We start from the raw sequence: 27708 nt of genomic DNA, 5'->3' as shown, positions 1-27708 counted from the left end.
TGGGAAGCAGATCATTCCCTAGACTTTTATTCTAATATGTCTCTGGGCAGATTTATACTCCCAGTCCTCTGGCTTGTAACCTAATTGGGAAACACCATTTAGAAATGTTCTCAGAGGCCTTTCTTGCATCTAGGATGTGAGCAACAGACGTTGTGAAACAACCCTAATTTAGTAAGAATTTGAGGGGGCATTATTTATTTATTTTGCTTTGTTCCCATCTGACTTCCAACATGCTGGTCAATATCCTTTTTATTAAAAATAGTGGTCTGAAGGCATGGACTTCTATTTGTTGACTATGGAATCATATGATTCCATTTTGATTTAGCATAATCCCAGTCCTTCCTAAACAATCTGTCTTGTTTTTTCATCAGCTCATTCTATTATTTTCTAAATTAAGTGCTCATCAAATTTCAGTCAAATGCAATCCAGATGGCCCAGAGTACTCCTTCACTATTCTTCATGATGTTAGCACGGATTTCTAATTCTTTTCTTCCCCTCTCCTTATATTTTTTCAGATGTTAAAATTTGGTTGATGACCCCTCTCACCATAGTTGGTTTTAGGAACTTAGTGGGGTATGCGAGCTCAGCAGTTGGACCCCAGCCCCCACCACCCTGTTGCTCCACAGGGAAGACGATGAAGCTTTCGCTTTTGTAAACATTTATACCTTTGGAGCTCCACAGAGACAGTTCTAGTCTCTCCTAGATGGCTAACAAGAATCCGAATTTATTTGATAGTGGTGGCTTTTTGTTTTGTTTTTTGGTCTACTCCATTTCAGCTGTTCATAACAGTCATACCTTGGATCATTCATAATAAAGACCTCTTGGTCTACAAGAACAACGTCTGCTGTCTCTTCATTGCCTAGCACAGTGTCGGTCCATCGTTACCAATCAGCACAGCTAATGAATCCAATTAGTTGTCAAGCTAATACATTTTGAACTCTAGTTCAAAGATAGTAGTAGCATTTTCTACTATCCATATCTTGTCAGTCTTCGTTTATAAGCTGCTCTTCATTGTCAATGAGGAAGACAGCCCTTCCACCGCTCCCTCTTTATGATTTGCCTTGTAGCTTTCTTCCCTCCAGGCTTATTGTTTCGCCCAGCCCAGGATGATGGCGGGTCGTTTGAGTGATGCTCTTTCTCTTCCATAGTTTAGGCTCTCTCCCTCCAGGCCTTCCACAATGTGCAACTTGTGCAAACCTCTCTCAGATCACATGATCTGTTTTCTCTATCTGTCCTTAGGTTACTGAGTGCGGTCACAGAGCACAGCACCTTGATGGTCTAATGGCGCCATTAGGCCTCAGCATGATATTGCTTATCATATGGACGTTTCCTCCATCCCCGTTCCTTTGTCTTGCTCTCGTATCAAATAGATAGGACTCAGTTCTTTGATATGAGCTTCCCCATCTCCCTTACATTCCAAAATGTCTCCCTTTACCCAAGAAAGCTATTTGTCCCTATCAGCTCCCTGATTTCATTTTTCAATTGTTCTAGGACCTTATTCCATCAGTAGCTCCCTTCTCCACAAAACAGTGTGCCCTTTCTGTACAATTTTTAAATTTTTCTATTTGGGTTCGATATTTCTAATTTTCCTTTTATGTTCAAACCTTTTTTGGGGAGGACGGGGGGGCATTTGTAGGCAAGATTGAATCTCTCTTCCAATAATCCCCATAAGCTATTTATCCTAAAATTCAACCCCACCTGTTATTCTGTACGAAATGTCTTATAAACACTCTGTATGTTTTCACTTTGCTTCATATGATCATTTGTCACATACTTTTTTTTCACGACTCTGTGCTACAGTATACATATTATCTAAATTGATCACTTGAAGTTGACCAACAATCTCTTCGTTTCAAACCCAAATAGCTTTTTTTCTTTCTACATTTTTTAACTTTCTTTAGCATTCAACACGAAAATCCAATTCTTGATTACTGTGGCTTCTGCAATATGGTGGATTACTGGTGTCCATGAACTCCTCAGAAGGCTTCTCCTTTGACTCGTTTTTCTCTTCTTCATATTCATTCTTGTAAATGGGCCCACAATGACCTTTAGACCTTTTATATTTCTTTCTATGACCTTCTCTGTTGGAAATCTAATGAATTTGAGTGTCACCTGTTTGTAGATGACTCTCGAGTGTATAAGGAGCCCTGGCGGTGATGCCAGGGAAGCGTTGGACGCTATCCAGAATGTTGCTGGTCTAAACGCCCAGCCATGCTGCAGGAGAAAGATGAGGCTGCCTGCTCCCACCAAAATCTAAAGTCCTAGAAAACCTCCCCCTGGGGTGCTATTAGTTGAAAGTGACAGGGCAGTGGGTTCTGGCTGAAATATATATTCCAAGTCCAGTTCTATAGCCTATGAAATAGTTCCCCCTTTCCAACATTTTACAAAAGAATCCTTGGACCATGTCAAATTCAACACGTCTAAGAGAAAATCCACTTTCTACCTTCCTACATCGTGTTTCTGTCTCCTCAAACCTTCCATCTTCATGAGTATTCCCACCATTCTTCAAACCATCTGGGATAAAAATCTCAGGGCAATGTTTCATATTCATGCAATCACGTTTTTTCCTATGAAATCTTTCTGACTACTTCTTACATTTCCAAAGCCACTTCTTTAGCACAACCATTTCAATGAAGCATCTGAGTGCTTCTGCTGCTCATACCAGCATCTCTATTTTCCCGGGAAGAAACACATCTCCTGCTCAGCACAGGCACACACAGTGGGCGGCACATACACTAATCTTTGTCAATTGGAATTGCAGTCCCTTTGCTATTGTAATTGGTTCAGTGATGGGATGGGATTCATGCTTGGTCCATCGAGGTTATAAAAATTCAATTTTGGAGATTCTGTTGTAAATACTGTGAAAGAATAACTTTCCTTAGGGGGATGGATGCAAACCTAGAAGTGCTAGCCACCAATGTTTCACCCAAGGGGATCCTCACCCGAGGGTGAAGCTGACAGAGAAGCAAAGTCAAGAGCAGGGGAAAAGCAAAGATTGGCTGACCTGCTTTTGAGCCACAAACGTCAGACGTGACTGAAGCCAGTTGCTACCATGGGCCATAACAGATTCATGACTCAATGAATTACCTTTTTCTTAAGTTAATGCGTCATTTGATATATAAGAAATCTGGCTGTCGTTATATAAGACAATTAACTCCCGAGCCAACTGTCAGCTTCTTATTATCTCTGCAGCCTCTACATTGCTTAGTGCAACATCTTGCAAGCATTAGTGTCCCAGACATATTTTCGAGGGAAAGAATGCATAATAAACAAAAGAAAATCAGCTCACAGAGTACACGGACATCGTACTGAAGGGAATCTTCTCCAGCCTCATTCACAGCCACACATGTATATCTGCCAGCATCTTCCACTTTAGCCCGAGGAATCTGCAAAACTCGCCCTCCTGAAAATACATTCCAAGATATTTGCTTTCCTAAGTCTTATAGTGAACACTAGACATGAGCAAAAAAAAAAATGCAATTATTCAGGTCTGATGACTTCCTCCTTAGATTTTCTTTTAAAGGTCCCACTTTGCAGTTAGACTTTTTTTTTTGTATTTTTGATAGATTTTTTTCCCTGTTTCCCCCACACTACCTTTTCCTATGTGATCCCATGCCCCTGGAGATAGGTGTGCCTTCTAGGTAAGCACAGGTAGACCCATAGAACAAGGCACACCAACCAAACCAGCTGTTTCCTCTTCTTTTATGTTTTTGCTTTTAATCATTTTGTTGGGAGCTCTTACAGATATCATAACATTCCATGGTTCAATCACATCAAGCAGTGTTGTACAATTGCTACCACAATCAGTTTCAAAATGTTTTCTTCTTCTTGAACTCCTTGATATCATCTCCCTTTTATCCCCTCCCCACCCACACCCCCAAAGCCCCCACACCTTGGGAAGCCTTATCTATCTATCTATCTATCTATCTATCTATCTATCTATCTATCATCTATCTATCTATTTTCTCCCTATAGTAGGTTTGTTTATATATTTATTTGCCATGTCTTACACACTCCAATATCTCCATTGACATATGATTCTGTTGTTCACTCCCATTGAGTGGAGTTGTGCAGTCATCGGTCCTATCAGTTCCCCATTTCCCCTTTACCGTTTTCTGTTCCTCTAAGGGCCTGGACATGCATGCTACCATCGCAGCAGAATTATAACACGCCACCCAAGCAACATCTCTGTCTTTTGTTTTCCCTTTTGTGAACATTCACACTTTTCTTCTTTTTTTCTAGTCTTTTTCCTTTTAAGTGTTGATATAAAAGTCACGTATCATACACTTCCATAAGTAAGCTGCTTTTAAAAAGAGTTGTGTCCACATCACCAAAATCAATTGGAGTGCACCCCCGGCCACCACATTCACTATTTGCTTTCCAATTCCCCTCTCCAAACCCATCCACCAAATTCACTGCATCAGTTATTGTTTCTGCGCATCCACTCCTTCTCTATTTTGTAAACTGGGAAACATAGCAGAAATAATAAAAATAGCAAGAAAAATAAAGAGGAAGAGAGAAAAGACCACCAGCAATATTTAAAAATACACCAGAGAGAGAATTTCTGTCATGGAACTAAGGAGAAATATTTAAGTCTAGAGTAAATTCAGGTTAGGTCAAGAAGGAGGTCAACTGACCAGGTGTCTTATTATACCATAATTCCATCCACCATAGTCAAGTTTACATTAATCTGTGTCTGACAGCAAAGCTGTTCTCATCCCTGCTTTGTGGCTAGAGGGGACCTGTTCGAGGCTCACTCTGACTAGAGAGTCTGCAGGTGGATTTGGGTTCCCACTGCCCCGCATAGCCTTCTACAAACTGGGTGTTCACAAATTAAGCTATTGATACTTCATCATATTTGGATTTTGCTATTGTCATCTTTGGATCTTCCATGCGGACTCTCCTCACTTGGGTGGTTGCTTGTTTGAATACAAAATCTTTAAGATCCCAGGCACCATTCCAATTGATAGCCGGGGCACCATCTGCTTTCTTCACCACACTGTGCTGTGGTGCTCTCTTCAGTAATCTGCAGCGATCTCTTTGTGAAGGTGACTATCAAGCAAGGCCATTTTATAAAAACTACTTGTTCTCAGATTGGGGCTAGAATTAGGTAGAAGCCCAGAATCCCCCACTAAGCAGTGCATTTCTTTCTTTTAAAGATTCTAACATTTAATGTTATATCTCTGAGTGTACAGGTTTGAGGAATATACAGGATTGTAAAACATGTAAAGCAAAATCATACGTATAATTTTAAAAGGAAAACTGTATTTTAAAATATTTATGTTGACCTAAATTTCAAATATAAAGAAAAGCTGCAATAATTATAAAAAACATTTCAGAATATCAATTACCTATGTTTTACTTCATTTTCTTGGCCATATCTATTAATTTATACAGTATGTAATGACTTCTTTTATGAAGTCTTTCTTACTGCTATTTCTCATACATTTCTGAGGTCTTATACACTCCTATTGTCACTTAATTAGCTCAAGCTATTTTAATGGAAGCATATAGCTGCTCCCACTGCCAGTAAATTCATTATTTGTTTCTTTTTTATTAATAAACAATTTTATTGGGGACCTTACAGTTCTTATAACAATCCATGCATAAATTGTCATCACCCCTCCTGTCTGGGGTCATGATATTGGGGTGGGAGATGGCATTAAAGCACTAGAGGAATGTTGTGTGTTCCGTTGGCGCTATGCTGCACCCTGGCTGACTCATCCATTCCTTGTGACCCTTCTGTGAGGGGATGTCCAATTGTCTACAGATGGGCTTTGGATCTCCACTCTTTTGTTTTGATTTTTCTGATACCTGAAATTGTTGACACCTGGTGATTACATAGGCTGGTGTGCTTCTTCCTTGTGGGCTTTGTTTCTTCCCTGCTAGATGGCCAATTGTTTAACTTCAAGTCTTTAAGACCTCAGGCACTCTATTTTTTAATAGCCAGGCACCATTAGCTTTCTTCACCACATTTGCTTATGCACCCATTTTGACTTCAGTGATCATTTCGGGAAGGTAAGTATCACAAAACACCAAGTTATTAGAAAAAAGTATTCTTGTGTTGAGGGAGTACTTGCATAGAGACCCAATGCCCACCTGCTACTTTAATATTTAACACTTAAATATATGTACATAGACCTTTATCTCTATCATTATCTAGTCATATATTTACATATGTGCATGCCCCTATTTATATCTCTATAAATATCTTTTGCCTCCTAGTTCTTTCCTCTATTGCTTTTTACTTTCCTCCGGTCCCAATATCATGTTCGACCTTCATTTGACTCTCAATACTTTCTCTTGGCTACAGTGCACTTGATCAAACCCCATCAAGCACTCTCCGCCCTCCTCACCATTGATTTTAGGTCTTTTTTCCCCCTTGTCCCTGGATTTTTATTGGATATCCCCTCCCTTTCTCCAACCTCCTCCTCTCCCATGTCCTCCCAAGGTCCTTGGCCCTGTTGTTTTCTCCTCAGGACTGGTTATCCTTCCTATCTTATATAAGAAAAAGAGAAAGGAAAAAGACAAGGGTGCGCGTGTGTGCGTGCATGCGCACATGTGTGTGTGTGTGAAGACTATAAGTAGTTCCAGTTCTGTATGCCGACCCTTCTGAATGTTTTTTAGTTGGATCTGGTGAAGTGCCACACCCGGCAAACCAATTCAGAAGTCTAGTTTTGGAATTCCAGGTACTTCATTGCTTTGCTCCCCTTGCTGCTCCGTTGTGCTCCCTTCATGCTTCACTCTGGTGTTGGGGTCAGAAGCAGGCACTTCTTCCATATTTACACACACACACACACACACACACACACACACACACACACACACACACACAGTCTTGCTAGCCAGAGACATTTGTGAGTAAGTTGGAGACCCTTAAATACCCATGAATGTATACTTCATAAGAACAAGGATCTCTTAACCACAGTGTAATGTTCAGAAGCAAGACATTTAAAATCAATACAATCTTATTTTTTGAATAACACTAGCACATATACACATTAATCATTGCTGTAATAATATCTTCATGGCTAATATTTTGCCCAGCATCATATCCAATTCAGAACCACATATTAATACTTAGTTGTCATTTCTCTTTATTTTTAATTTCGAAATTGTCAGTGTATTATTTTGTTTAACTAAGATAAAAGTTACTTAGTAAAATCCACTGATCTTAAATGTATAGTCTACTATGTTTTGACAAGTTTAAAATTATTATATCTGTTAACAAATTAAGCTTAACTTTAGAATTACTATATAAAAGCTAAAATATCTGAAACAGATTTTTTACTATTTTTTAGAATGTATGCATTTATAAACCCCAAGCAGTAATCATTTGCAAGTGTATTTTACAACTTATCATTAATAATTATAGTCACAAACTGATTGTTGCATTGAACCATTAGAGAAGTAGAGAAACAAAGAAGCCAAAGAACTTTCTTTTGTTTTTCTTTCCATTGAACATGTCCTGTGTACTTGGCCAGACTTAGTTCCAAGTGCTTTACATTTACACATGTACTCTTAATGAATCCTGTCAATAACCCTATCAGTTAGATTTTTATGATTTCTACTCTCACATTCAGAAGGAGCAGATGCTTATGTTGATGAGGTAACTGGCTAAAGATCATGTAGTTGCGAAACATTCAGAATGAATTAAGACTAAAATGGGCCTCAGGAAGGTACTGAATCCAAACTAGTGCCCCCAATCCACCAGTGACTGGAACAAAGCACAGTCATTCTATAGTTAATTTCAAAAAAATAATTAAGGTGTTGTATTCTATTACCTAACTATTACATAGGTACAAATAGCATTGGGCAGCCTAAGTGTCAACTAAATGACATGTCTAAGATCCCCATTAGCATCAACTCAATTTGTCTAGTAAACAAAAAGATACACTTTGGGCAAATATAAGACTTTTATTCTACACACAGCTATGCTTACCTGGTAGAATTAACACTCTGTCACTCAAGGTCAGAGGTTGTCCATCTTTGTACCACGTCAAGGTGGGAGGAGGTGAGGCATTTGTCTCACAGTAAAGAGAAATGGGATTATTGATGATCACATCCTTGGCTTCACCACTCCTGCCTGTGTCAAGCATGTTTCCTATTTCCCAGAGTTTTTGGAAACTTGGAGGAACTATAAAGGAAAAACATTAAATCTTGGTCACCTGTGAATGCCAGAATCCATCTATTAAACATGGGTCTCAGCTGTGTTATCACTAGAGTGATATATAAATATAATAGGTTGAATATGTGAAAAATATATTTCAATATAGTTTCCAAATATTTTCAAGTGCTTATACATCTACAAAGTCTACCTTTGAGTTATTTATCCAACAGTCATGGAGACTAGGGTTCAGAGCTGGTTGTGGAAGAAAAAGAATTATGGGATTAGGAGGCTGTGCTTATAGTTTTGCCCTTCCTGTGAAAACAAATCTACCCTCTAGTTGTAGTTACATAATCTGTTGTCAATTGGAGGCTTTAGAGTAAAGGGGTGGAGTTTAGTCTGTCAATCAGGTCACAGTTTGATGATCTCATTTGGAGGCACTAAGGAGTTTAAAAGCTCATTGGAAGCGGGACACACACTCACTCCCTGCGAGACATTACTGACAATGAGCCTGATGGAGCTACGCTGATGCAGCCAGAGTCCTGGGAGCTGGAGGAGCCATGTGGAGACCCTGCCAGCACTGGGATGCTTTATGGCCACTGGATCTACAAGACTTTGCACCCACAGGCCTGTGATCTTTCTGCATGTGGCATCATTGCATGTGTTTTGTGAGTCTGACAAGGACTTTATAGACTGGTATCAGACATGTAGGCTAATATTGGACTTATGGACTTGACCTAGACTGGGCTAGAATGTTTCCTCAACATTCAATTGCTCTTTCTATACACATATGCGTGTCTATGAATTTGTTTCTCTAGTCAACCCAGACTAACACGCCTCTTATTATTGTTCTCACTGTCATTCTTGCCTGCCGGGTTGGCTCCTCACATGGGGTGAGCCCGTACACAAGGTTATACTGTGGATTTGGCAATGGATTCCTAGATATGAAACTAACAGCATAAGCAATAAAAGAAAAATATAAATAATGTTTGCATCTTAAAGGACAATATTGAGAAACTGACAAGACTGGATGGGAGGAAATATTGAAAATTACACATCAATATATGCATATATCATATAAGCAGAATATACCAGGACTCACAGTTCAAGAATAAAAAATTAAACAACCCAATTAAAATATAGAGAATGGGCTAGAAGAGACATTTATCCAAAGAAAATATCCCAATGGCCAATAAGCCCATAAAAGCATGTTCAACATTATTAGTTATTAGGGAAACAAAAATCAAAACCACCATGAGCTACTTCTTGAGCCCATGAACAAGGATAGGATGACTACTAAAAAGAGAGAGGAGACAAGCAAAATAGTTTTCAAGGGTGTGAGAAATTTGCATTCATGTCTATTATGAGCAGGATGTAAGAGGGTACAACCACTTTGAAAAAAACATTGACGGCCCTCAGAAGGAGCAAAGAGAATCATGGAGTAGTCATCTAACACCCTCCCCCCCCTGCAAACTGAAAACCACGACTCAAACAGACGCTGGACACCGCTTTTCATTACCGCATTATTCACAACGGCCTGAAGGCGGGGGAAAGAATCACCAACCGATAAAGCGATAATAGATGGTTCAGAACGACGGTGGAATCTCAGCTATAAAACAAAAGGAAATTCTGATCTACTCTAAACTTTGGATGAATCATGAAAGTATCAGGCTAAGTGAAATAAGTCAGACACCAGAGGACAAATATTGTGATTCCACTTATAGGAAGCATCGGAACTAAGCAAATTCATAGAGACAGTAGTTTAAAAATCATCAGGGGCTGTGGGCAGGGCGAAAGGAGAATTATTGCTCAGTAGGTGCAGAGTTTCTATTGGGCACATTTAGACAAATATGAGCAGTGATAGTATCACAACATCACATATGTAATTAATGCCAGTACAATGTACATCTAAAAAGGATTAAAATGTTATCTTATGCTATGTGTATCTTGCTATAGTAACATTTTAAAATTGAAAAGTTACATGTTAACTGAAAAACAAGATGATATGTGGACTGCCTTTCCTGCTTAATCCTTTGGAAGAAAGATTCACAATACTTTGTTGCAGAAAAGCTAATGCAACGCCGACATGTGTCTTTGAGAAATGAAGTACACCACTGAAAACAGCAAGAGGAAACCTCGTAAAATGATGAGAAAGGTTAATCATGCTCTTCTTCATTGCTAATCTCTTGAGTTGAAATTTCCAGTAAAGAGTTTATATTATTCTCATCAGAGAGCAAAGAAACAAACAAAAAGCTATTTAAAATAAGCTGTTTTCAATTCCTTTCCATTGCTTTGACAGACATTTTGATTTCAATTATTAATAATAAACCTATGAGTATTACCTTGTATATTCACATCAAAATCCAGTTCATCTTCCCCTGCGACATTAGAGGCTACACAAGTGTATCGTCCAGTGTCTGATATTTGAGCCTCCTTTATTTGAAGGGTGTGTCCACTTGGGGCAATATTAACATGGTCATCTGATTTAAGGGGCTGTGAGTCAAGCATCATAATGTTAGTACAAACCAACTAAACGACCATGCAGTTAATAATTTTATACCTAGCAAAAAGCATAGTACTAAAATTTAATGTAAAATATTCAAGACAATAATTCAGTACGTTTATGTTGTTCAACATTTTTTTAGACAATCACATTTTAAATTTACTGCAAATCATATTGGGCAGTGTTTACATTTGTTTCAGGTATTTGTGGTGGTATAGTTACACATTTTCTATGACAGGAATATGCTAGTAGGAACACTATACATTCAACTATGTAGAAAAATGTGTTTTCAGTTGGTCACATGTTGATTAAAAATATATATCTTTTAGGATGACTTCTTAGCAAATGCAAGACATTTTTATGAACTATTCTGCCTCTTGGCCCTCACAGTCTCTATTTATTCCCTCATTGCTCCGAAGAAAGCCACTCATAATCTTCCCTATTTAAGACCTCAGCCACTCTCCCTTTCCCGTCACTGACTCTCCTGGCAAAGCCCTGCCTGCGCCACGTTGGAGTTCTCGGCCCATTCTAATCATCTTCTGGGCTACTCAGGGCCAGTCTTCCAGCACTGACTCCTTGCTTATTTCAATTTTCATCAATTATTTTTTCCACTGGATTACATACAAAGTTATATAGTTTTCCCCATTTGAGATAAAACAAACCAGAAAAAACTCTCCTGACTGCAGTCTACCTCCAGTTATCAGCCATATATATTTTTTGGATTCCCTTTGACAGTCAAATGAATTTCATGAGCTGGCTTCCACCAGTTTCTTTCCCTCTAACCTTTCTGGAATTTGTATCAACCAGGATTTCCTCTTCTCTATTTGTGCCAAATGTGTTGGTCAACTTGGATATATCGGTGGAATGGGACACATTCTTAATTTGTCTCCCCTCTGAAATACAGTTGTCCTCCATGTCCATTCAGCCATCATGCCCCATAAACCCAGCCGCCGCCACAGCAGGGATCCAGGGTCTCATGCTGACACAGTGCTCTGGCCTCCATTCCTTTATCGGGTCCTTTGTAGAGGCTTCTCTTGATTACACACAAAATGCCTCCGGAATTTTGCCCTTGCTGTTCTCATAGAATAGTTTGTCCTCAGATGTTTTGTGCTTGCTTCTTACAATTTCATCAAGTGCTTGGTGAAGTATTAGCTTCCCTTGTTAAGGAGCGCTCCCTACCCTTGTCTCCGACTGCATTTTCAGCACAGCACTGAGCCCATCTGACACATGACATGTTTTCCTGGTTTGTTGGTTTAATTTTTGTCTCTCCCAATCAGAATTCAAAATCTGTAAGTGCCCATTTTTTTCTCGTTTCTTTCCTGGCTGTATCCCTAATAGATAAAAATGTTCCTGACAAATAATAGGTGTGTAATAAATAGCTTGGGGTGGACTGGGTCATTTTTACTATTATATCAATTAAATGAAGGTACCACAATTTAAATATTCTGGACCAAAATAAAAACTCCAGAGCATGAATAAATAAAACTCAAAGATTCTATCAAAGATTTTATGACCAATGCTGCCAATAACTTAGTTTTTTAAAAAAATAAAATTTTACTGCCATTTCAGGGAAAGTTCACACAGTGGATTAGGGTTCCGTTTTACAGTATCTATACAACTTGTTCTGTGAGATTGGTTATATTTTTCTCATCCCAATAGAAAGTATAATATAATTTTAAAAAGGACAAAGTAGGAATGGGTTGAAAAGGAAAACAAACGATACCATGGTCCATTGGACCCTAAGTAGACCTGCAATAACTGGCTTTCTGATGTAGTCGGTGGGCAGGGTGTGCTATCAAGCCTTGGTCAATGGGCCCAGGGTATTCAATGGAGGTCTATTCCCTGAGGAGTCTCTGCAAAGGTATTGGGGAGTTCACTGACGTCCATAACCTTCTACAAACCAGGCACTTAGAACATATGCGTGAACACACTTCCCTTAATAAGCTTTTTATGGGACACATTAATGTGACCTCCATGGGGCCTTTACTAATTCTAATAATAGTATTGTTAAATGTGCCATTGATAGAGAATTTAGAATATTGTTAAGATAGAGCCAGGTATATAGGAAATGTTTTAAGACTAAGCTTCTTGGGTTTTTCTATTACAAATCATAAAAACTTAAGTGACTCTATCCTTAAGAACTCAATGGGGGTTAGACTTAGGGTACAAAATTCAGTTGTCAAGAAAATTATGTCTGCAGACCTAAGACATGTCTTCTAAAACTAAGAGAATATGAAAGTAGCACATATATGATAGTCTCAATTTGCTTATTATTGGGCAACCCAAATGTGCTTGGCACAATGGATGGATGTATGGATTGTGATAAGAGTTGTAGGAGCCCCCAATAACATGATTTAAAATAATTTTAAAAAGCAAGAGGTTTGACCTGAAGTTCAACAACTTTCAATTCTAGGACCTTATGGTAGCAGTCTTCTTCTTCTTCCCTAGAGTTATAGCTTTAAGTCCAAAGGAGTATATTAGTTCTTTTAATTGCAACTGGTATGCTTAATGTAGAGTCTGGTTCACTTAGTGGGTATTTTGACTCATCTTTCTGTGTTGCTTATGTAATGTGCTGTAAGCTGAGCGGATGCAGTCTATAAAGCCCAGGTAACCTGTAGTATGAGGACTGGGTCTCAATTAGCTGAAGGGAAGCTTGGTTAAACATGCATGACTAGCCATGTATTACAGGGCAGATTCTCACCCTTGGGAGGCCATAAAGGCAAAACATTTTCCCCAATGGCACATGCCATTCCTTCCCTATCAATTCTCTTTGGGACCTACATAGCCTCCCCTACTCTTGGTCATGGACCTCCACCAGAGTGGACTGAACACCACTGTAGGAGTGTCTACCCACCGAGATGGTCACAGGGCATGGCCAGAGGGGCAAGTGGTCCTCTCCTCCTCCCCTCCTAAGGAGGAGCTCTTCCCAGCTGAGGTGAGCTCTCTGCTGGAGAAGTGGACTTCATGAGGTACAAATAAGCGAGTTCAGCAGTCAATGGATGGGTTATAAGCATCAGACAACCATGCCACTCCATTGCTTAAGAAGCTGAATGGAGCTACTGCTTGACTTAAGAGTTTGTCAATAATTTTAGATGTATTTCTCTGTTAAGTTGCTTATCCACAGAGTGAAAGAACATAAGGTTTATGGAAAACAAACAAAAAATAGTACTTCCTTGTACACATTCTAGAGGGCCAACTGAAATCGTTTAAAAATTAAGCATTTTAACTATAGTATTTTTATTGCATCAATTCCAGCATATGATCTAGAAACTTTAATTGACCACCATCAAACAACAAAAAACAGCTGCTTCAATTTCAGTCATTATCCAGGCTTTCTGTGTGTCTGTATTGCATAGAGCAACTACAAGGGATAAACCGGCTTCGAAAAGTCAAAAAATAAAATAATAAGATGATTTGAAATGAGAAAGAAATTGTGTTTCCAAATAAATGCGTGTAGAATTGATATCATGTTAGGAAGCGTGCTTATAGATAGAAAATAATTTGTGAGCAGGACGCGGCGGGCGATCTGTAGTTTCCTCTGGCAATGGCTTCCAGATGAAACTTGCTTATTTTATAAGAGATTTTTTTCCCTCTAGCTGCCAGTATTGCAAAATCCACCTGGAATCTGAAGAAGATAAAACTATACCTCCCTTACAACTTAAATCATGACTCAGACGTGAAATTCTACAACTGGAATTTGACTGACCATTTGGTTGATTATGGGAAAAGTAGGACAAACACCTGCTATTTCATATCTGGACAGTGCTAACAGCAGTTTAAAAATCTATTGTTGTCTAAAACCACTTGCACATGTGTCTTTAAAGCATGCATGGCAGGAAATCAGTTGAATGAGATGTAAGGGTGTGTGGTCTGAAAGTCGGGCCATCCTGTGAAGGATGTGACTTTCAATAAAGTTGCTTATTTCTCCCAGTTAATTATGATGGGCATTCTTTTCCTTCGGTTTTCCTTTGACTCACAACATGAAAAATTTATCTTGTGACATAAAAATAGGACAGATGTTTAGCGAAAGTTCTGAATAAATTTGTTAGTTCATATACCATGTATGTGCCGTAGCACATGCCACACCCATCATTCTAATCTGGTCGAGCGCTAAATTTGTGCAACATTTATTCCATTGTCTTATAACACAGAGTACAAACAAGGCTTCCTAACTTCTCCACTGGGACCATAGCCAGATTGTCATGAAAAAGAAACAAAAAATATAAGATAACAGCAACCAAACTCACTGCCATGGAGCTGATTCTAGCTCATAGCAATTGTGTAAAGGGTTTTCAAGATTGTAAATTTTACAGGAGCAGACAGACTCATCTTTCTCCCACCTAGAAGCTGATGCATTTGGACCACTGACTTCGAGGGTAGTAGTCCATCGCCAATCTACTTACCTACTGGACACAGCATCACAGACAACTGCCAATATATGAAAAAACAGTATCGTAAACTTGTAAAGTCAAGTGTGTCTTCTTTCTTTGTTGATTCCATTTTAATTGGTCATATGAATCTTTAAGAAATTACCAGCAAATGAAAAAAAAATGTGGCTGACCTGACCATCCTTGTACCAGCTGAGAGAGGCAGAAGGGATGGCATAGGCTTCGCATTCCAATGTCAGGGTGTTGTTGACTTTGATCTTCACTTCTTTAGGGGAAAGGCCTGGCCCCAGGAGGTCACCTCTGTTGATGATGGGTGGAACTGCATAAAAAATTCATGTAAGAAGGTTAAACATTGGCTCTTTCAATTAAGTGGAATACCACGGAAATTACACTGAGAATCAAGATGATAAGGAAATAATAGAGGTGCTTCCTATGGCCCCTTTTCATAAAGGAAAACAATGCTACCAATGAGGCTATATTCCTTCACTGACCTGTTATATTTTTTCCATGTCCAAAGATACCATTAGCATTTCCCATAAAGTATATTCTACTGTTTATAAAAGATAATGAGTCAAAGTAAAAAAAATCAATCAGAGAGCATCTCCTCTTTATTGGGGGTTGGGAAGAGGTGGGATCTTAAATTTAGGACCTGTTGACCATTATCCTGGTTTTACCTTTGTTTTTAGGGGTTGGAACTGCACATAGTGATTGATAACTCACTTTGAGACTATAGATCATATACATTTAAACACTCTCTCCTTCATGAAGAAATTGCAATTCTGCCCAGAGGATAATAGGAAGGGAAAATTAAGAAAGTGCCAATCACAAGTTATTCAACAAGAAGTTAATGAGATAGCTGAGTGGTCTTCTCCCATCTTTAAGTAATTGAGGTCATGGGCACAGTGTTTAATTCAACTTCAAACCTTAATGAAGTACGCTGCATAAACCACAACCTTTAATGATGGGTATAAATAACTGTGAACCCACAATCAAAAGCATGATTGAACAAGTGGGACACTTGGTACAGCAGACTGGGCTGTTTCCGAACTCACTGTAGACCTTCACTTCGTAGTGCTTTATCGTTTCCCCAGCTTCATTGGTAGCTACGCAAGAATGCCTTCCAGCATTGTCTTCCTGTGCATTCAGGATCTGCAGAGTCCTGCCACCTGGAAAACCAAGGAATATCAAAGCACCTCTGAAGTTCACAGGGGCAGCAGTAAGATCACCCGTTTTAGTTCTTGTCAATAACATATGAACACTCATATAAACACAAATTTCAAAAAGGTAACTCATGAGCCTTTTTATGGTGTAGTAATGTAACTTTAGCTACCTTAGATTACAAGATCTACAAAAAAATTAAAAAATACAAATGACATCACATTGCAAACAACATAGGAACATTTACAGAAAAAAATGTCATTGATTTGGTGTTTCTATAATAATAAATGAAGAAAACGTATCTAAAAAAACCAGAAAGTAAGCTAATTACCTGGGAGAATCCTAATATTTCGGTTCGATTCTAAAGGCACTCCGTCTTTAAACCAGGTGATGGTCGCCGGAGGGTATGAGTAAGCTTCACAGACCAGAGAAGTGGGGTTGTTCAGAATAACAGTGACCTCTTCAGGGCTCCCCTCACGGTCCACCCCAGCAATTGTAGGAGATACTAACAGACATTTAGAAAATAATCGAAGAAAGTTAGTTTGGATTCTTTGTGCATTTCTAAATATTCCTCGGGCCATTTTTGCAATGTGATCCCCTCACAGGCACAGAAAACAAGTTATTTTTGTTCTTATTCTCCATCAGAGCAGTATGATCCCCTGTAAAAGCTCACGAGGTAATGGAGGGCACAGACACATAAAGGAAGCATACCAACCCATTGTGGTACAGTTAGCCATGGGAGCGTGGACTCAGGGGGCATGGAGTAGGGCATTCAATTGTACTGCAGAGAAGGGCTCACAGGAGGCCTTCAAAGTGAACCTTAGTAGATTGGCAGTGATTGGCAGGAGAGAGAGAGATGGGAAACTAGGAAGAAGAAGGGGGGGGGGGTAATGGGGCAGAAGAGAGGTGAACAGAGGCTTGATAAAGGATAGACTTGGAAAGGGTGCTGTTAGAAGTAGACACATCTGTTTAACAAGAGAGGGAGGGAAGGAAGCCTAGCAGGGCAGGAAGCACAATGCGAAGAGCCATTTCCGAAATGGTTAGGAAGTCAGTTGTCACGATCTGATGACAGCGTCTGAAGAGTAAGAATCAGGGAGGCAGAGAGACCAACCATCATTTCCCTGTTTTGAATTTCTTTATTTTCTGGAAAACCTAGTAAAACAGCAGTGAATCAACAAAAGTAGATAATATCAGAAGTTTTGCTCTTTTAGTAGGAGAAGATAGTTTGATCAACTCTGAATATCTCAAAATTTAAGTCCCCATGAGAATCCCCATTAGAATGATGAGTCCAGGAAGCAATTGTATATTGGATCTGGCCATTAGGAGAAAGATATGGGGGCAAATATAGATTTAAAAAGTCAGGTCTGTAGAAAATGACAATTAAACTCCTAAGAATGACAGCGATTACTTGAAGAAACTCTATGTAGCAACATAAACCGCAAAAAATAACAAAATACTAAGAGATGGAGTGTTTTAAGAGCTGGATCAACTAAAATTCCCTAAAGGCAAAAGAAAAAGAGTCAAACAAGAATAACCAGGAAAAGAGCTCAGTCAAGGATGAAATGATCAGTAGTGTCAAAAACATCAAGAATTTTTAAACTAGCCACTGGATCTGTGCATAGGGTGCTCCTTGTCAGAGCAGGGTCAAAGGTCATGCAGGCTGCCTGGCAGGCAGGCGGGAAATGGCTTTCCTACAACATGATGGGAATGGTAAAAGGTGAGGCTGCAGGCAGAGGGTGGGAGTGACTACATACCAAAGTGGTAGAAGGCATGTAGGATCAAGAGAGCAGACTACAAGCAATAACTGTGAATAAGATGAGTAGCTCATCCTTTGGAAGAAGAAGAGCAAAGGCATTCCATTTATGGCCGGGGAGAGTGGAAGTCATAAAAGATCACACTTGAATATCGTTAACTTTTTGAAACTGATAGAGAAAAACTGCTATTGAGAATCCCAAGTCTTCAACGAACAATGGCGAGTTGTGGGAAAACATGGAAGCAGCCATGGGGGCAGTGGGAGCTGTAGTCCTGGGAAGAAGGACTAAGCGATCTCGACTGGAGAGACTCTTCTGGGAACTGATGTCTCCAAGAGCAGGATTTCAATAACAAAATGTGGATTGGGGGAAGGGGTCAAAACAGGATTCCAGAAAACACAGAAAACAGGATTTGGAGGTGCTTCAGTATTGAGAATCAGAGGAGGGAGCAATGAAGTATGAAGATATCTTAAACTCTAGATGTAAAACTGAGTTTCCATAGAGGAAGAGAGAGACAAATCAGGGCTAGACATTTGCCTTTTATAGATTGACTGAGTATCACAGGCATGGTTGAGCCAAACTGGCTCATTCATTCCCCTGCACATTCAGTATATTTAGTAGTCTGTGTTAGGGGCTAGGACTTAATTTTATAAGAGACAAATATGGATTCTGAACTTAAGGAGATTATAACATTAAACAAACGTTGCCTAAGTATACAGGGGGCTTCAAAAAGTTCATATAAAATTTTCATTGTCTTTTAATTCCATTTTTTTCATGAATGTTTTGAAGCCCCTTCATTCTGTTCACTCGGCACTTTAACATTATTCAGTATTACGATTAATTTCATATATATATTTACTTAGACCATAAACAACCTAATTAATGGTTATGCTCTGGAAAGTATCTATAGAAGTATCTGCATATTTCTACGTTGTCTAACTAAAGACTAAACATACAAACACAAAACAGAGCAGTCAAATAATTTTAATATAAATGAAAAGTATTTTCACAGTAGCAAATAATTTCCATTTTGATAGGGGATTTTACATTTCAAAATAAAAACTATAATTAAGACTCTGCCTAAACTGCAATCATAATGTGATTTTGCAGAAATTGAATGCACATTGCCATATATTTCTTTCTTTCATCATTTGTTTCACAAAGGCTTATTATACAAAAACTACTAATCATGGCTGTCCACTATAAGGAAAGACTCAGAATCCCAGGATGCACTTGATATTGTCATGTCTCTTTTCCCTTGAGTAGTAGCCCTTTGTTCTTGTACTGCTATTTGTTTCATATCTATGTGCCTTTAGCAGAGTGCCTGGTCATACCAAGAATTCCATATGAAATTAATAAATTAGTAAGTTAATAAATCAATCAACCAATCAGCAAGTGTACATATAATTAATGAAATGCACTAGTAGAAACACTACATACACAGAAAAAAACCCCAAAGAAACACAAAACAGATCTATATCTTATGTGACTTATCAAAAGTTTAAAGAAAAGCCTAAACTTACCGAACACATTCAGACCGAAACTTTTGCTCTTGTCACCAGCTGTGTTAGATGCCAAACATGTATATCGCCCTGTATGTAACACCTGGGCATTGATTATTTGGAGAAATCGGCCCCCAGACATAATGTGATGACTCTCATCTTCTTGTAGGAGCTGTCCATCTTTGTGCCATGTTATTTCTGGTATTGGATTCCCTGGAAGAGAAATACTTTCTGAGGATTGGCTAAGCATCACTTTTAAAATCGATGAATAATGAAAGAGAATAGTCCCCCTCCTTTGAGTTTTTCAAATATCTCACATCTTAAGCCATGCAGTACTAATGGACACTTAAAAATAAATTTACAAGTATAGCCTAGTTTATAAAACTTGTGAGTATGCTAAATTTTTTAAAGTATGCATATATTATGAATGACTATCAAATGTGGTTTTTTCATAACTGAATTAAAATATTCTATATTAAATTTTCTGCTTAAATAAATTGAACCATATCTTGGACTATTGTAATTAAGCATTTTTCTAGGAATAGTCTTTTTTTGTAATGGAAAGGTAATGATGTCAACAAAATGGTAGCAAGCAACTCCAAACTCCAGTCGGCTCACACAAACAACAAAACACAAGCAGAAACCGGCAAAAAAACATCCTTGTCAGGTCTATGGAAAAGAATCGCAAGTTCACTGCAGTCAAAAGAATGATCAGTTTAAAAAAAGAAAGGAAGGCAAGATGTGAAGCATTTTCACCTGTTCTTGCTCCACCCCCGACCCATCCCCCCTTGGCAAGAGACATGAAGACTGCAGCCTGTGTTCCAGCATCAAATGGAGATCAAATATGCAAATTATTCTTCTGTTTGGTCTCCCTTGTCTGGAGGCTACAAGAAGGATTCGAGCAAGGCACTCAGAATGCACTCCAGGCTGAAATGTGGCAAATCCTTAATGCTCAAAATGTGTATAAAGGAAATGACAATCCCATAGCCACCTTGGACAAAATAATATTGTTATACAATAGAAGTGCTAAAATTAGTAAGGGAAGGAGACACGGTGTTTCATTGGGAAATTAGGGCATCCCAGAGCACCTCTTTATAGTGGTAAATTGAGGAATCCATGCTCACCCTAAGAACACAAAACATGTTCAGAAACCTGAGGAGACTAAGCCATATCCTCTGGCTGATTGCAAAGCTCAGTGAAAGTAGAACATGAATGCTATGTCAGAACTGTAAATGATATAGCTAAGTGTTCAGAGGCTTTCCCAACAGTGTGCTTTTATTTCATCATCATTATTATTTTTGTAGCTCTTAGTGTTCATGAAAACTCAGTCAGTACCTTGGCTGAACACAACCCAAAGGAAACAGAGACTTCAGTGGCCACAAAGATGGAGGACTCACACTTCCTAATTTAAGAAGGCACCATAAATCCACAGTAAGTAAAACTGTGTGGTTCTTGCATACACACAGAAATATAAGTAAATGGAATAGAATCCAGAGTGCAGAAATAAACCTGTACAACTATGTCAGCAGATTTTCAACAAGAAGGCCAAGAATATGGAGTGGTAGAAAAACAATCTTTTCAACAAATGATGTTGCAACAATGGGATGTGGCCATGCAAAAAAAAAGTTAGACCCTTTCTCACACATATGTAAATATTAACTTGAAATGTAACAAGAGATTAAATATAGGCGCTGAAGTTTAGGATGGTCAGATGCAGACACAGGTGCAAACCTTTGTAACCTTGGTTTTTAGCAATGTATTGTTAGAAGTAGCACCTTAAGCATGAGCAGCAATGGAAAGAGATACATTAGATTTCATCACACTCAAGACATCCAGTGATATTATCAAGACAATTTGCAAAATGGGAGAAAATATTTGCAAGTTACATATCTAATAAGGGTTTAGTATTCAGAGTAGAGAAGAAACTCCTACTACTGAAAAATAAAAAGAGATAACCCAATTAAAAATTGATAAAAAAGTTTGAATGGGTATTTCTTCCATGAACTTAGACAATTGCCAACAAATACTAAAAATACTCAACATCACTAATTACCGGGCGAATGCAAATGAAGACTACAATGAGGTTCTACTTTATACGTGCCAGGATTACTGAAATAAAAGGAATATCACTGGAGGCTATAACGTGAAGAAATTTGTATCTTTGTGCTTTGCTGCTAGAAATACACATGGTTTAGCAGATGGGTAAAATACATGGTCAGTTTCCTAGAAAGGTTGAATATAGAATTTCCATATGACCCTGCAATTCTACACTTAAATATATACCCCAAATAATTGAACACATGTGCTCAAAGTACATATGCAAAACATGTGTGGGGAAGCCGTTTTCACAAACAAAATGTGAACTAGCATAAATATTCATCAATTATTATAGCTGCTTAGTGCCTTCCAGATGGCCCCGACCCCTACATAGAAATCCTAAATACAAAGAAGATCAAGTCTGGTCTTGCTTCAGCTTCGTAGGTGTTATGTTTCAATACTCTGTTAATGAACTATTTCTTCTCAGGGCTTCCTTATCCACTGTCCAGCTTTCAGAATTAATATGAAGTTATGGAAAATACCATGGATTGAGACAGGTTCCCAATAGTTCTCAGGATGGCGATCTTTGCTCTGAAGAGTTTAAAGAGCTTTTGGGCCACAGATTTGCCCCATGCAATACAACACTAGATCCCTTGATTGTTACTTCCACGAGTCTTGAGTGCGGACCCAAGTGAAATGAAACCCTGGACAATTTCAGCCTTTTCTTTGTTTATGAGTCTGTTTATTGAGGATGTCTGACTTGTAAACCCTTAGCTGTAATCTATATTGAAGCCTGTGGTCTCTGACCTGCATCAGTGCTCCAAGTCCTCTTTGCTGTAGCAAGAAAGGTTTTGCCACCTTGCCTATCTTTTATTCCTGATGCCACATTATTTTTCATATAGTCCAGATTCTTTGATAATTTTCTCAACTTCAAGATTAAAGAAATACTATGAAAAGATAAAGCCCCAGCACATATCCTGAATCTGAACCATCCAGCTTCCTTGGTTCGGTTTCAATAATTTCCTCTTGGTCTACACACAAATTCTGCATGAATACAATGCAGAATTCTGGAATTTACATGTCTAGCAATGTTATACAGTTTATTATAATCTTTACAGTTGAATGATTATAGTCAATAAAACAGAATTAAATATGGTGCTGGTAGTCTCTGCTTTTAGCCAAAATATATCTGACTTTATTAATGATATCTCTCATTCTAAATCTTCTATCTGGTTTTAATTTCTGACAGTTTCCAGGTGTATTGCTATAACCACTTTTGAGTTATGGTCAACAACATTTTAGTTACGTGCTATATTAATGATATTGCACAATAATCTCTGCATTCTACTGGGTTATCTTTCTTTGGAGTGGGCAAGACTATGGATCCTTTCTAGTTGGTTGGCCAGTTAGCTATCTTCTGAATTGCTTGGCATAGACTAGCATTTCCAGCCATGCATCCGTTCTTTGAAGTACTTCAGTTGGTATTCTGTCCTTTGCTGGGCCTGTGGCACAGGGGCTGCACACGGAGCTGCCAACCTAAAGGCCAGTCACCTGAAACCACTTTCAGATGCGACTTGTACCTTCTGACATTCCCAAGAACAGTTCCACTCTGTCCTATAGTGGCACCAAGAGTTAGACTCCACTTGATGGTAGTGAGTTAGAAGTTCTGTGTTTCACTCATGTCTCCAGTGCAGCTTGGAATTCTTCTGTTAAACTGATTCTGATCGCATGCTATCTCTTGAGATGGTTGGATTTTGACCAATCATTTTTGGTATATTGACTGTGTATTTCTTCCATCTTTTGATACTTCTAGCATTCTTTATTATCATTGTTGAGGTTACATTTTCTTGAGGCAGTTCTGACTCACAGTGACCCTGTGTCCACCAAAAAATAACACTTCGTGGCCCTCCACCATCCTCTCAAATATGATTATGCTGGAGTCCACTGCTACAGCCACTGTGTGAACCCATCCTGTTGATGGCCTTCCTCTTTGTTGCTGACCCTCTACTTTAGCAAGCATGGTGTCCCTCTCCAGGGACTGATAACCTGTCTCCAGTGCATGATATGGAGGCCGCCACTCTCATTTCTAAGGGGCTTTCTTGCTGTACTTCTTCCAAGATAGAGCTCTTTGTTCTTCTGGCAGTCCAAGGTATATTAAATAATGCATGATATGGATAGTAACCATTAAAATAAAATGTACAAAGACCTGCAGTTAGGAAACCAAAAGATATGCTCAGCATATGCCAAATTAAAAGAACTGAAAAAAAATTCAAGCCTTGAGTTGAAGTACAGAAGGATTCTATGGGCAAAATATTCTGCTGGTGAGAATATTTTGTTTAATTAGAGGCTCTATTTTTTATACTTTTTTCTCAAATATACAAAATAATCTGTTGAGAATATTTTGTCCATAGACTATTTCAATACTGTAAATGAAAGCTTGAATTGAGTAACGGTTCTCCCAAATGCTAATATGCTTTACATTTTTAGCAGCAACTGAAGTTGAATAGCGGATTGAGCCATAGCTCAGTTATGACGCAGACAAATCAAAGAAATGAAGTTGTCCTTGGGGAGGGATGGAGCTGATATCACGGCAGTCAGGCAAGTAGTGTTGGTGGGTATACCACAAGGATAACCTTACTAACTGCTTGGTATTTTAAATCACAGCTGTCCCCCAAGATTTTCACATTTGCTTATGGTCTTTTTGCCATGTCTGACCTACACGCAGGCCTTTGAAGGCAACCTCTTTCCTATTTGTTGCAATGATATTTTCATGAGCTGGAGTGCACAGTTTTGCTGCACCACCGGGATGCCTTCACCAAGCATGGGGGGGGGGGTGATGTCCAACAGCAGGAGAATCAGGGGTTGGTCCTTACCAAAGATAGCATCATTTCCAATAGTTTGCAGCAATGAATATGCAACTTGACCAGCTACACCAGTCACAGGACTTTGGTTGGTTCAGACAATGGTGGGGGACAATTTCAAGACCTGCACAATCAGGAGTCAGGCCACCTCTACTATTTGAGAAGCAACTCAAAGAGTACAAGTGGTGTAGTAGAGAAATGTCTCATATATTCATTTTCTATAAGTTTGTGGGAAAAAACTGTAAAAAAACAAAACCTGTATTTAAACAATCTAGCAAGCATATCGTTTCAGCTTAAGTAAGAACTTCTGGAATAGATAAGTAGATAGTAGATCATTATTCCCTTTGACAGCCACAACTTATAGACGCTGAAGGGTGGCAGTTTGAGGCAAACCAGAGGCACCTCAGAAGATGAGTTTACGTGCTTGTGAAAGGTCATAACCTTAAAAACCCGTGCAGCAGGTCTACTGAGCGTGCATGACGTCAATATGAAAAGGAATCAATTCAACAACAATCACGGCTACCGACAGCATAGACAAAGACCTCAAACATTTGTTTTAAAGGGGGATTTATGTAAAAAATTGACTTTGAATTGTTCAAAGAATTAACTGAAAACCATAAAATCAAACTATGGTAGGAAAAATGGCTAGGGTGATGGATATCAGCACGGGACATCCTGAAATGAGGATGCGATAAAACGTAGCATGTGTCTCTACAGAAGTGTGAATTTCACACTGTTTCTGGAAAACTATCAATAAGTTAATAGTATATTTTATGTTATTTAGGTTTTCCTTTAAAAGAACTCAAAATACGTTTTCTTTCTGAGTTCAACTTATTTTTAATATAAAACACATGAGCAGTGAAATAAAAAACTCCATTTTCCCCTGACATTTCAAGCTTTCCACAAAAGGTTCTTTCTTATTCCTTTAATACTACAAGACCAGATAGAGATTTCAAAATGTCCTTTTAAAATAGGTTAATTCTGATATTACAATAAACTGATATAATGACAAAATGAAATTAATAATGGGAATATTTTCTAGTCTTATTCCCTTTGTAAGATCAGACATGTTAAGAAGATAATCTTGTCCCATGTATCCATGTTTGCACTTTTTTTTTTACCTTTTCTGTCTTTTTTTGAAAGGTTTTTGTTTTTTTCTTGCATTTCATTGCAAAGAACTAGCGAGATACTTTGGTAGATGGATTACCCAGGACGAAGATTGTAGGACTTAGGTGTGCTGGTATTGCCAAACCCAAATCCAAGCTGCAACCCCCAAGCTGCAATCTACTTCACTATGGACTTTATAGGGGATGACGTGGCAGACCACTCCCGTAAAGATTACGGCTTTGGGAAGAGTTATGGGGCGGTTCTGCTCTGTCTTATGCGGTTGCTGTGAGCTGGAATCAGTTCATTAGAATGGGTTTGGTTTTCATTTTATTGTCAGAGCTTGACTTTTCCCAACTAATTAAGGGACACAGTGGAGGCACTGCATAACCGCTTGGTGGGGGCAACAGCAGAAGTTGAGTCTATTACCTGTCACTTCACAAGTCAGTGTAGCGTTTTGTTTCTCTTTTACCTTCACATCTTCCAATATATTCTCACCCACAATGCGAGGCGGTACTAAAAAAAGTGACAAAAAAGGCACACAGAAAACAGAATCATAAGTTACAACTCCAATAGCAGGGCTCATATTTATAGGCATTCGCATTTATTCTCTCACTAAGCTGCACCCTTAAGGTCAAATGGCCAAAGTCTCACTCATCATTTGCTCACTACAAGAATGCCATAACATTAATAAGACCAAGTCCACTTTTAAGATACGTATTGGACGCGTATGTCATAAGTCTACTTATAATAAATTTTATTAAAGCATAAACTTTCTGTCAACAGCTCGAATAAGGATATTTATTAGACATTTAGTTCCTCCACTATAGCTCTAGCAAGTACTCAAATTATTCATTGTCTCATAATATTGTTGACCAATTTTGAAATGACAAAACATGGCATTTCAGCTCTTTTCAACAGATTGATTGCCTTCAGAACCTTCTAACATTGAATTTTCACCAAGTGTGAAAGCCCAGGGGCCAAACAGCACATCGGTGTGTGAAGAAGCCATGAATACATTTCAGAATGGATCCGAGCCAGTTCTACTCATTGCTGGACACTGCAAATTACTTACGTACCTAACACTGAAAGTCCAAAGATTTTTCTTTCTTCACCAGCTGCGTTCCGTACCACGCACGTGTACTGGCCAGCGTCCTCTGTTCTGGTCTGCATCAACCGGAGCATTCGACCACCTGGAGAAGCAAATCAGCAGCTGACTCCTCAAACACCATGGAGAAATCCCTACAAGCAGTGCACGTGATACACAACATGGGTAGAAAGTAAACCAATACATTTCAAAGGTCTCTAACGTGAATTTATGTCCACTTTTAAGCCAAAATAAAGTGGATTTGCTAATTCCGAAGAAATTTCTAGTTTAAGGGAGAAACAAGGCAACAATCAATTTAAAATAAAGGCAGTGCTGAATGACAGCACGCAAGCAATAGAGTTTCACAGAGTATGTGATTTTTGAAAACAATCTGAAAGCATAACACACAGCGTTGTTGAGAGAAGCCAGGATACATGCAGTTTGAATCAGAACATGGAGGTAGAAAGATGTTGAGTCTTGGTACCTGATAGTGCAGGTTATAGTCAGATTAGGTGGACTCTTTAGTGACATACCTAGGAGTTAGACTTAATTGTATACACTGAAGGCATGGAAGTGCATAAGCAAAACACGATCAGATTTCTGCTTAGAAAAACAACTGTGGCAGGATGTTTTGGCAAAGATTTTCTGTTTGCAGTGGAACATATGAAGTGGGAATTTTAGACAGAGAACTTGATCTTGATTGGGGTGATCTCAACAGACAAGCAATAAATGAAGGCAGGGAGACCGATGACGTGTTCAATTCAGCTCCCTGGAGTCCTACCATTAATATTTACCTAAACCTTAGGGAGTTACCTTCACTGCTGGCATTCTGCTTTGAGATCATTTAAATTTAGATTCATATGTAACATCTTGTTTGAGCAAACAGTCTTCATCCAAGGAAAGCATGCAGATGAAAGTGAAACTATAATGTGACGAAAGGTGTAGTTGGTGGGAAGCTCCATTTAAGGACCAAGAAGCAACAAATGAGCCTTGAGCAAGTTCCTCAGAGAACGAAGGCCCGGCTGAGTGGAGTTCTGGGAACCATTAGAGGAGGGAGTCCAAGAACAAGGCCTTCGATTTTGTAATAATTTCTATTGAGTACATTTTTACCCTGAATTTGAACTGAATAAAAGTTTAAAACGTACTTAAAGAATTTTTCATATAAATAGTCACCTGGATCTAGTTTTCTCAGGCATTTACATCTGCTTTC

The 27708-nt window shown here is 38.7% G+C and overlaps 1 protein-coding gene across 2 annotated transcripts in view; it reads right to left on the bottom strand.

Moving 5' to 3' along the window:
• The window catches only part of HMCN1 (hemicentin 1), a 544205-nt gene that overhangs the window by 132619 nt on the left and 383878 nt on the right, over positions 1-27708 (bottom strand). For both annotated transcript variants that reach the window (XM_075528409.1, XM_075528416.1), the window contains exons 47-55: positions 26491-26604; positions 25841-25927; positions 19431-19622; positions 16488-16661; positions 16051-16164; positions 15172-15317; positions 10450-10600; positions 7943-8137; positions 3290-3403 (exon numbers count right to left, since the gene is read on the bottom strand). In XM_075528409.1, the coding sequence (XP_075384524.1) occupies positions 3290-3403; positions 7943-8137; positions 10450-10600; positions 15172-15317; positions 16051-16164; positions 16488-16661; positions 19431-19622; positions 25841-25927; positions 26491-26604 (1287 nt within the window). The remainder of the gene's footprint in view (positions 1-3289; positions 3404-7942; positions 8138-10449; positions 10601-15171; positions 15318-16050; positions 16165-16487; positions 16662-19430; positions 19623-25840; positions 25928-26490; positions 26605-27708) is intronic.

This window comes from Tenrec ecaudatus, chromosome 1 (genome assembly GCF_050624435.1).
Source record: "Tenrec ecaudatus isolate mTenEca1 chromosome 1, mTenEca1.hap1, whole genome shotgun sequence".
In the NCBI taxonomy this organism is placed as follows: domain Eukaryota; kingdom Metazoa; phylum Chordata; class Mammalia; order Afrosoricida; family Tenrecidae; genus Tenrec; species Tenrec ecaudatus.
Note: the sequence above shows the minus strand (reverse complement) of the source record. Positions and strands in the feature narration are given on the sequence as shown.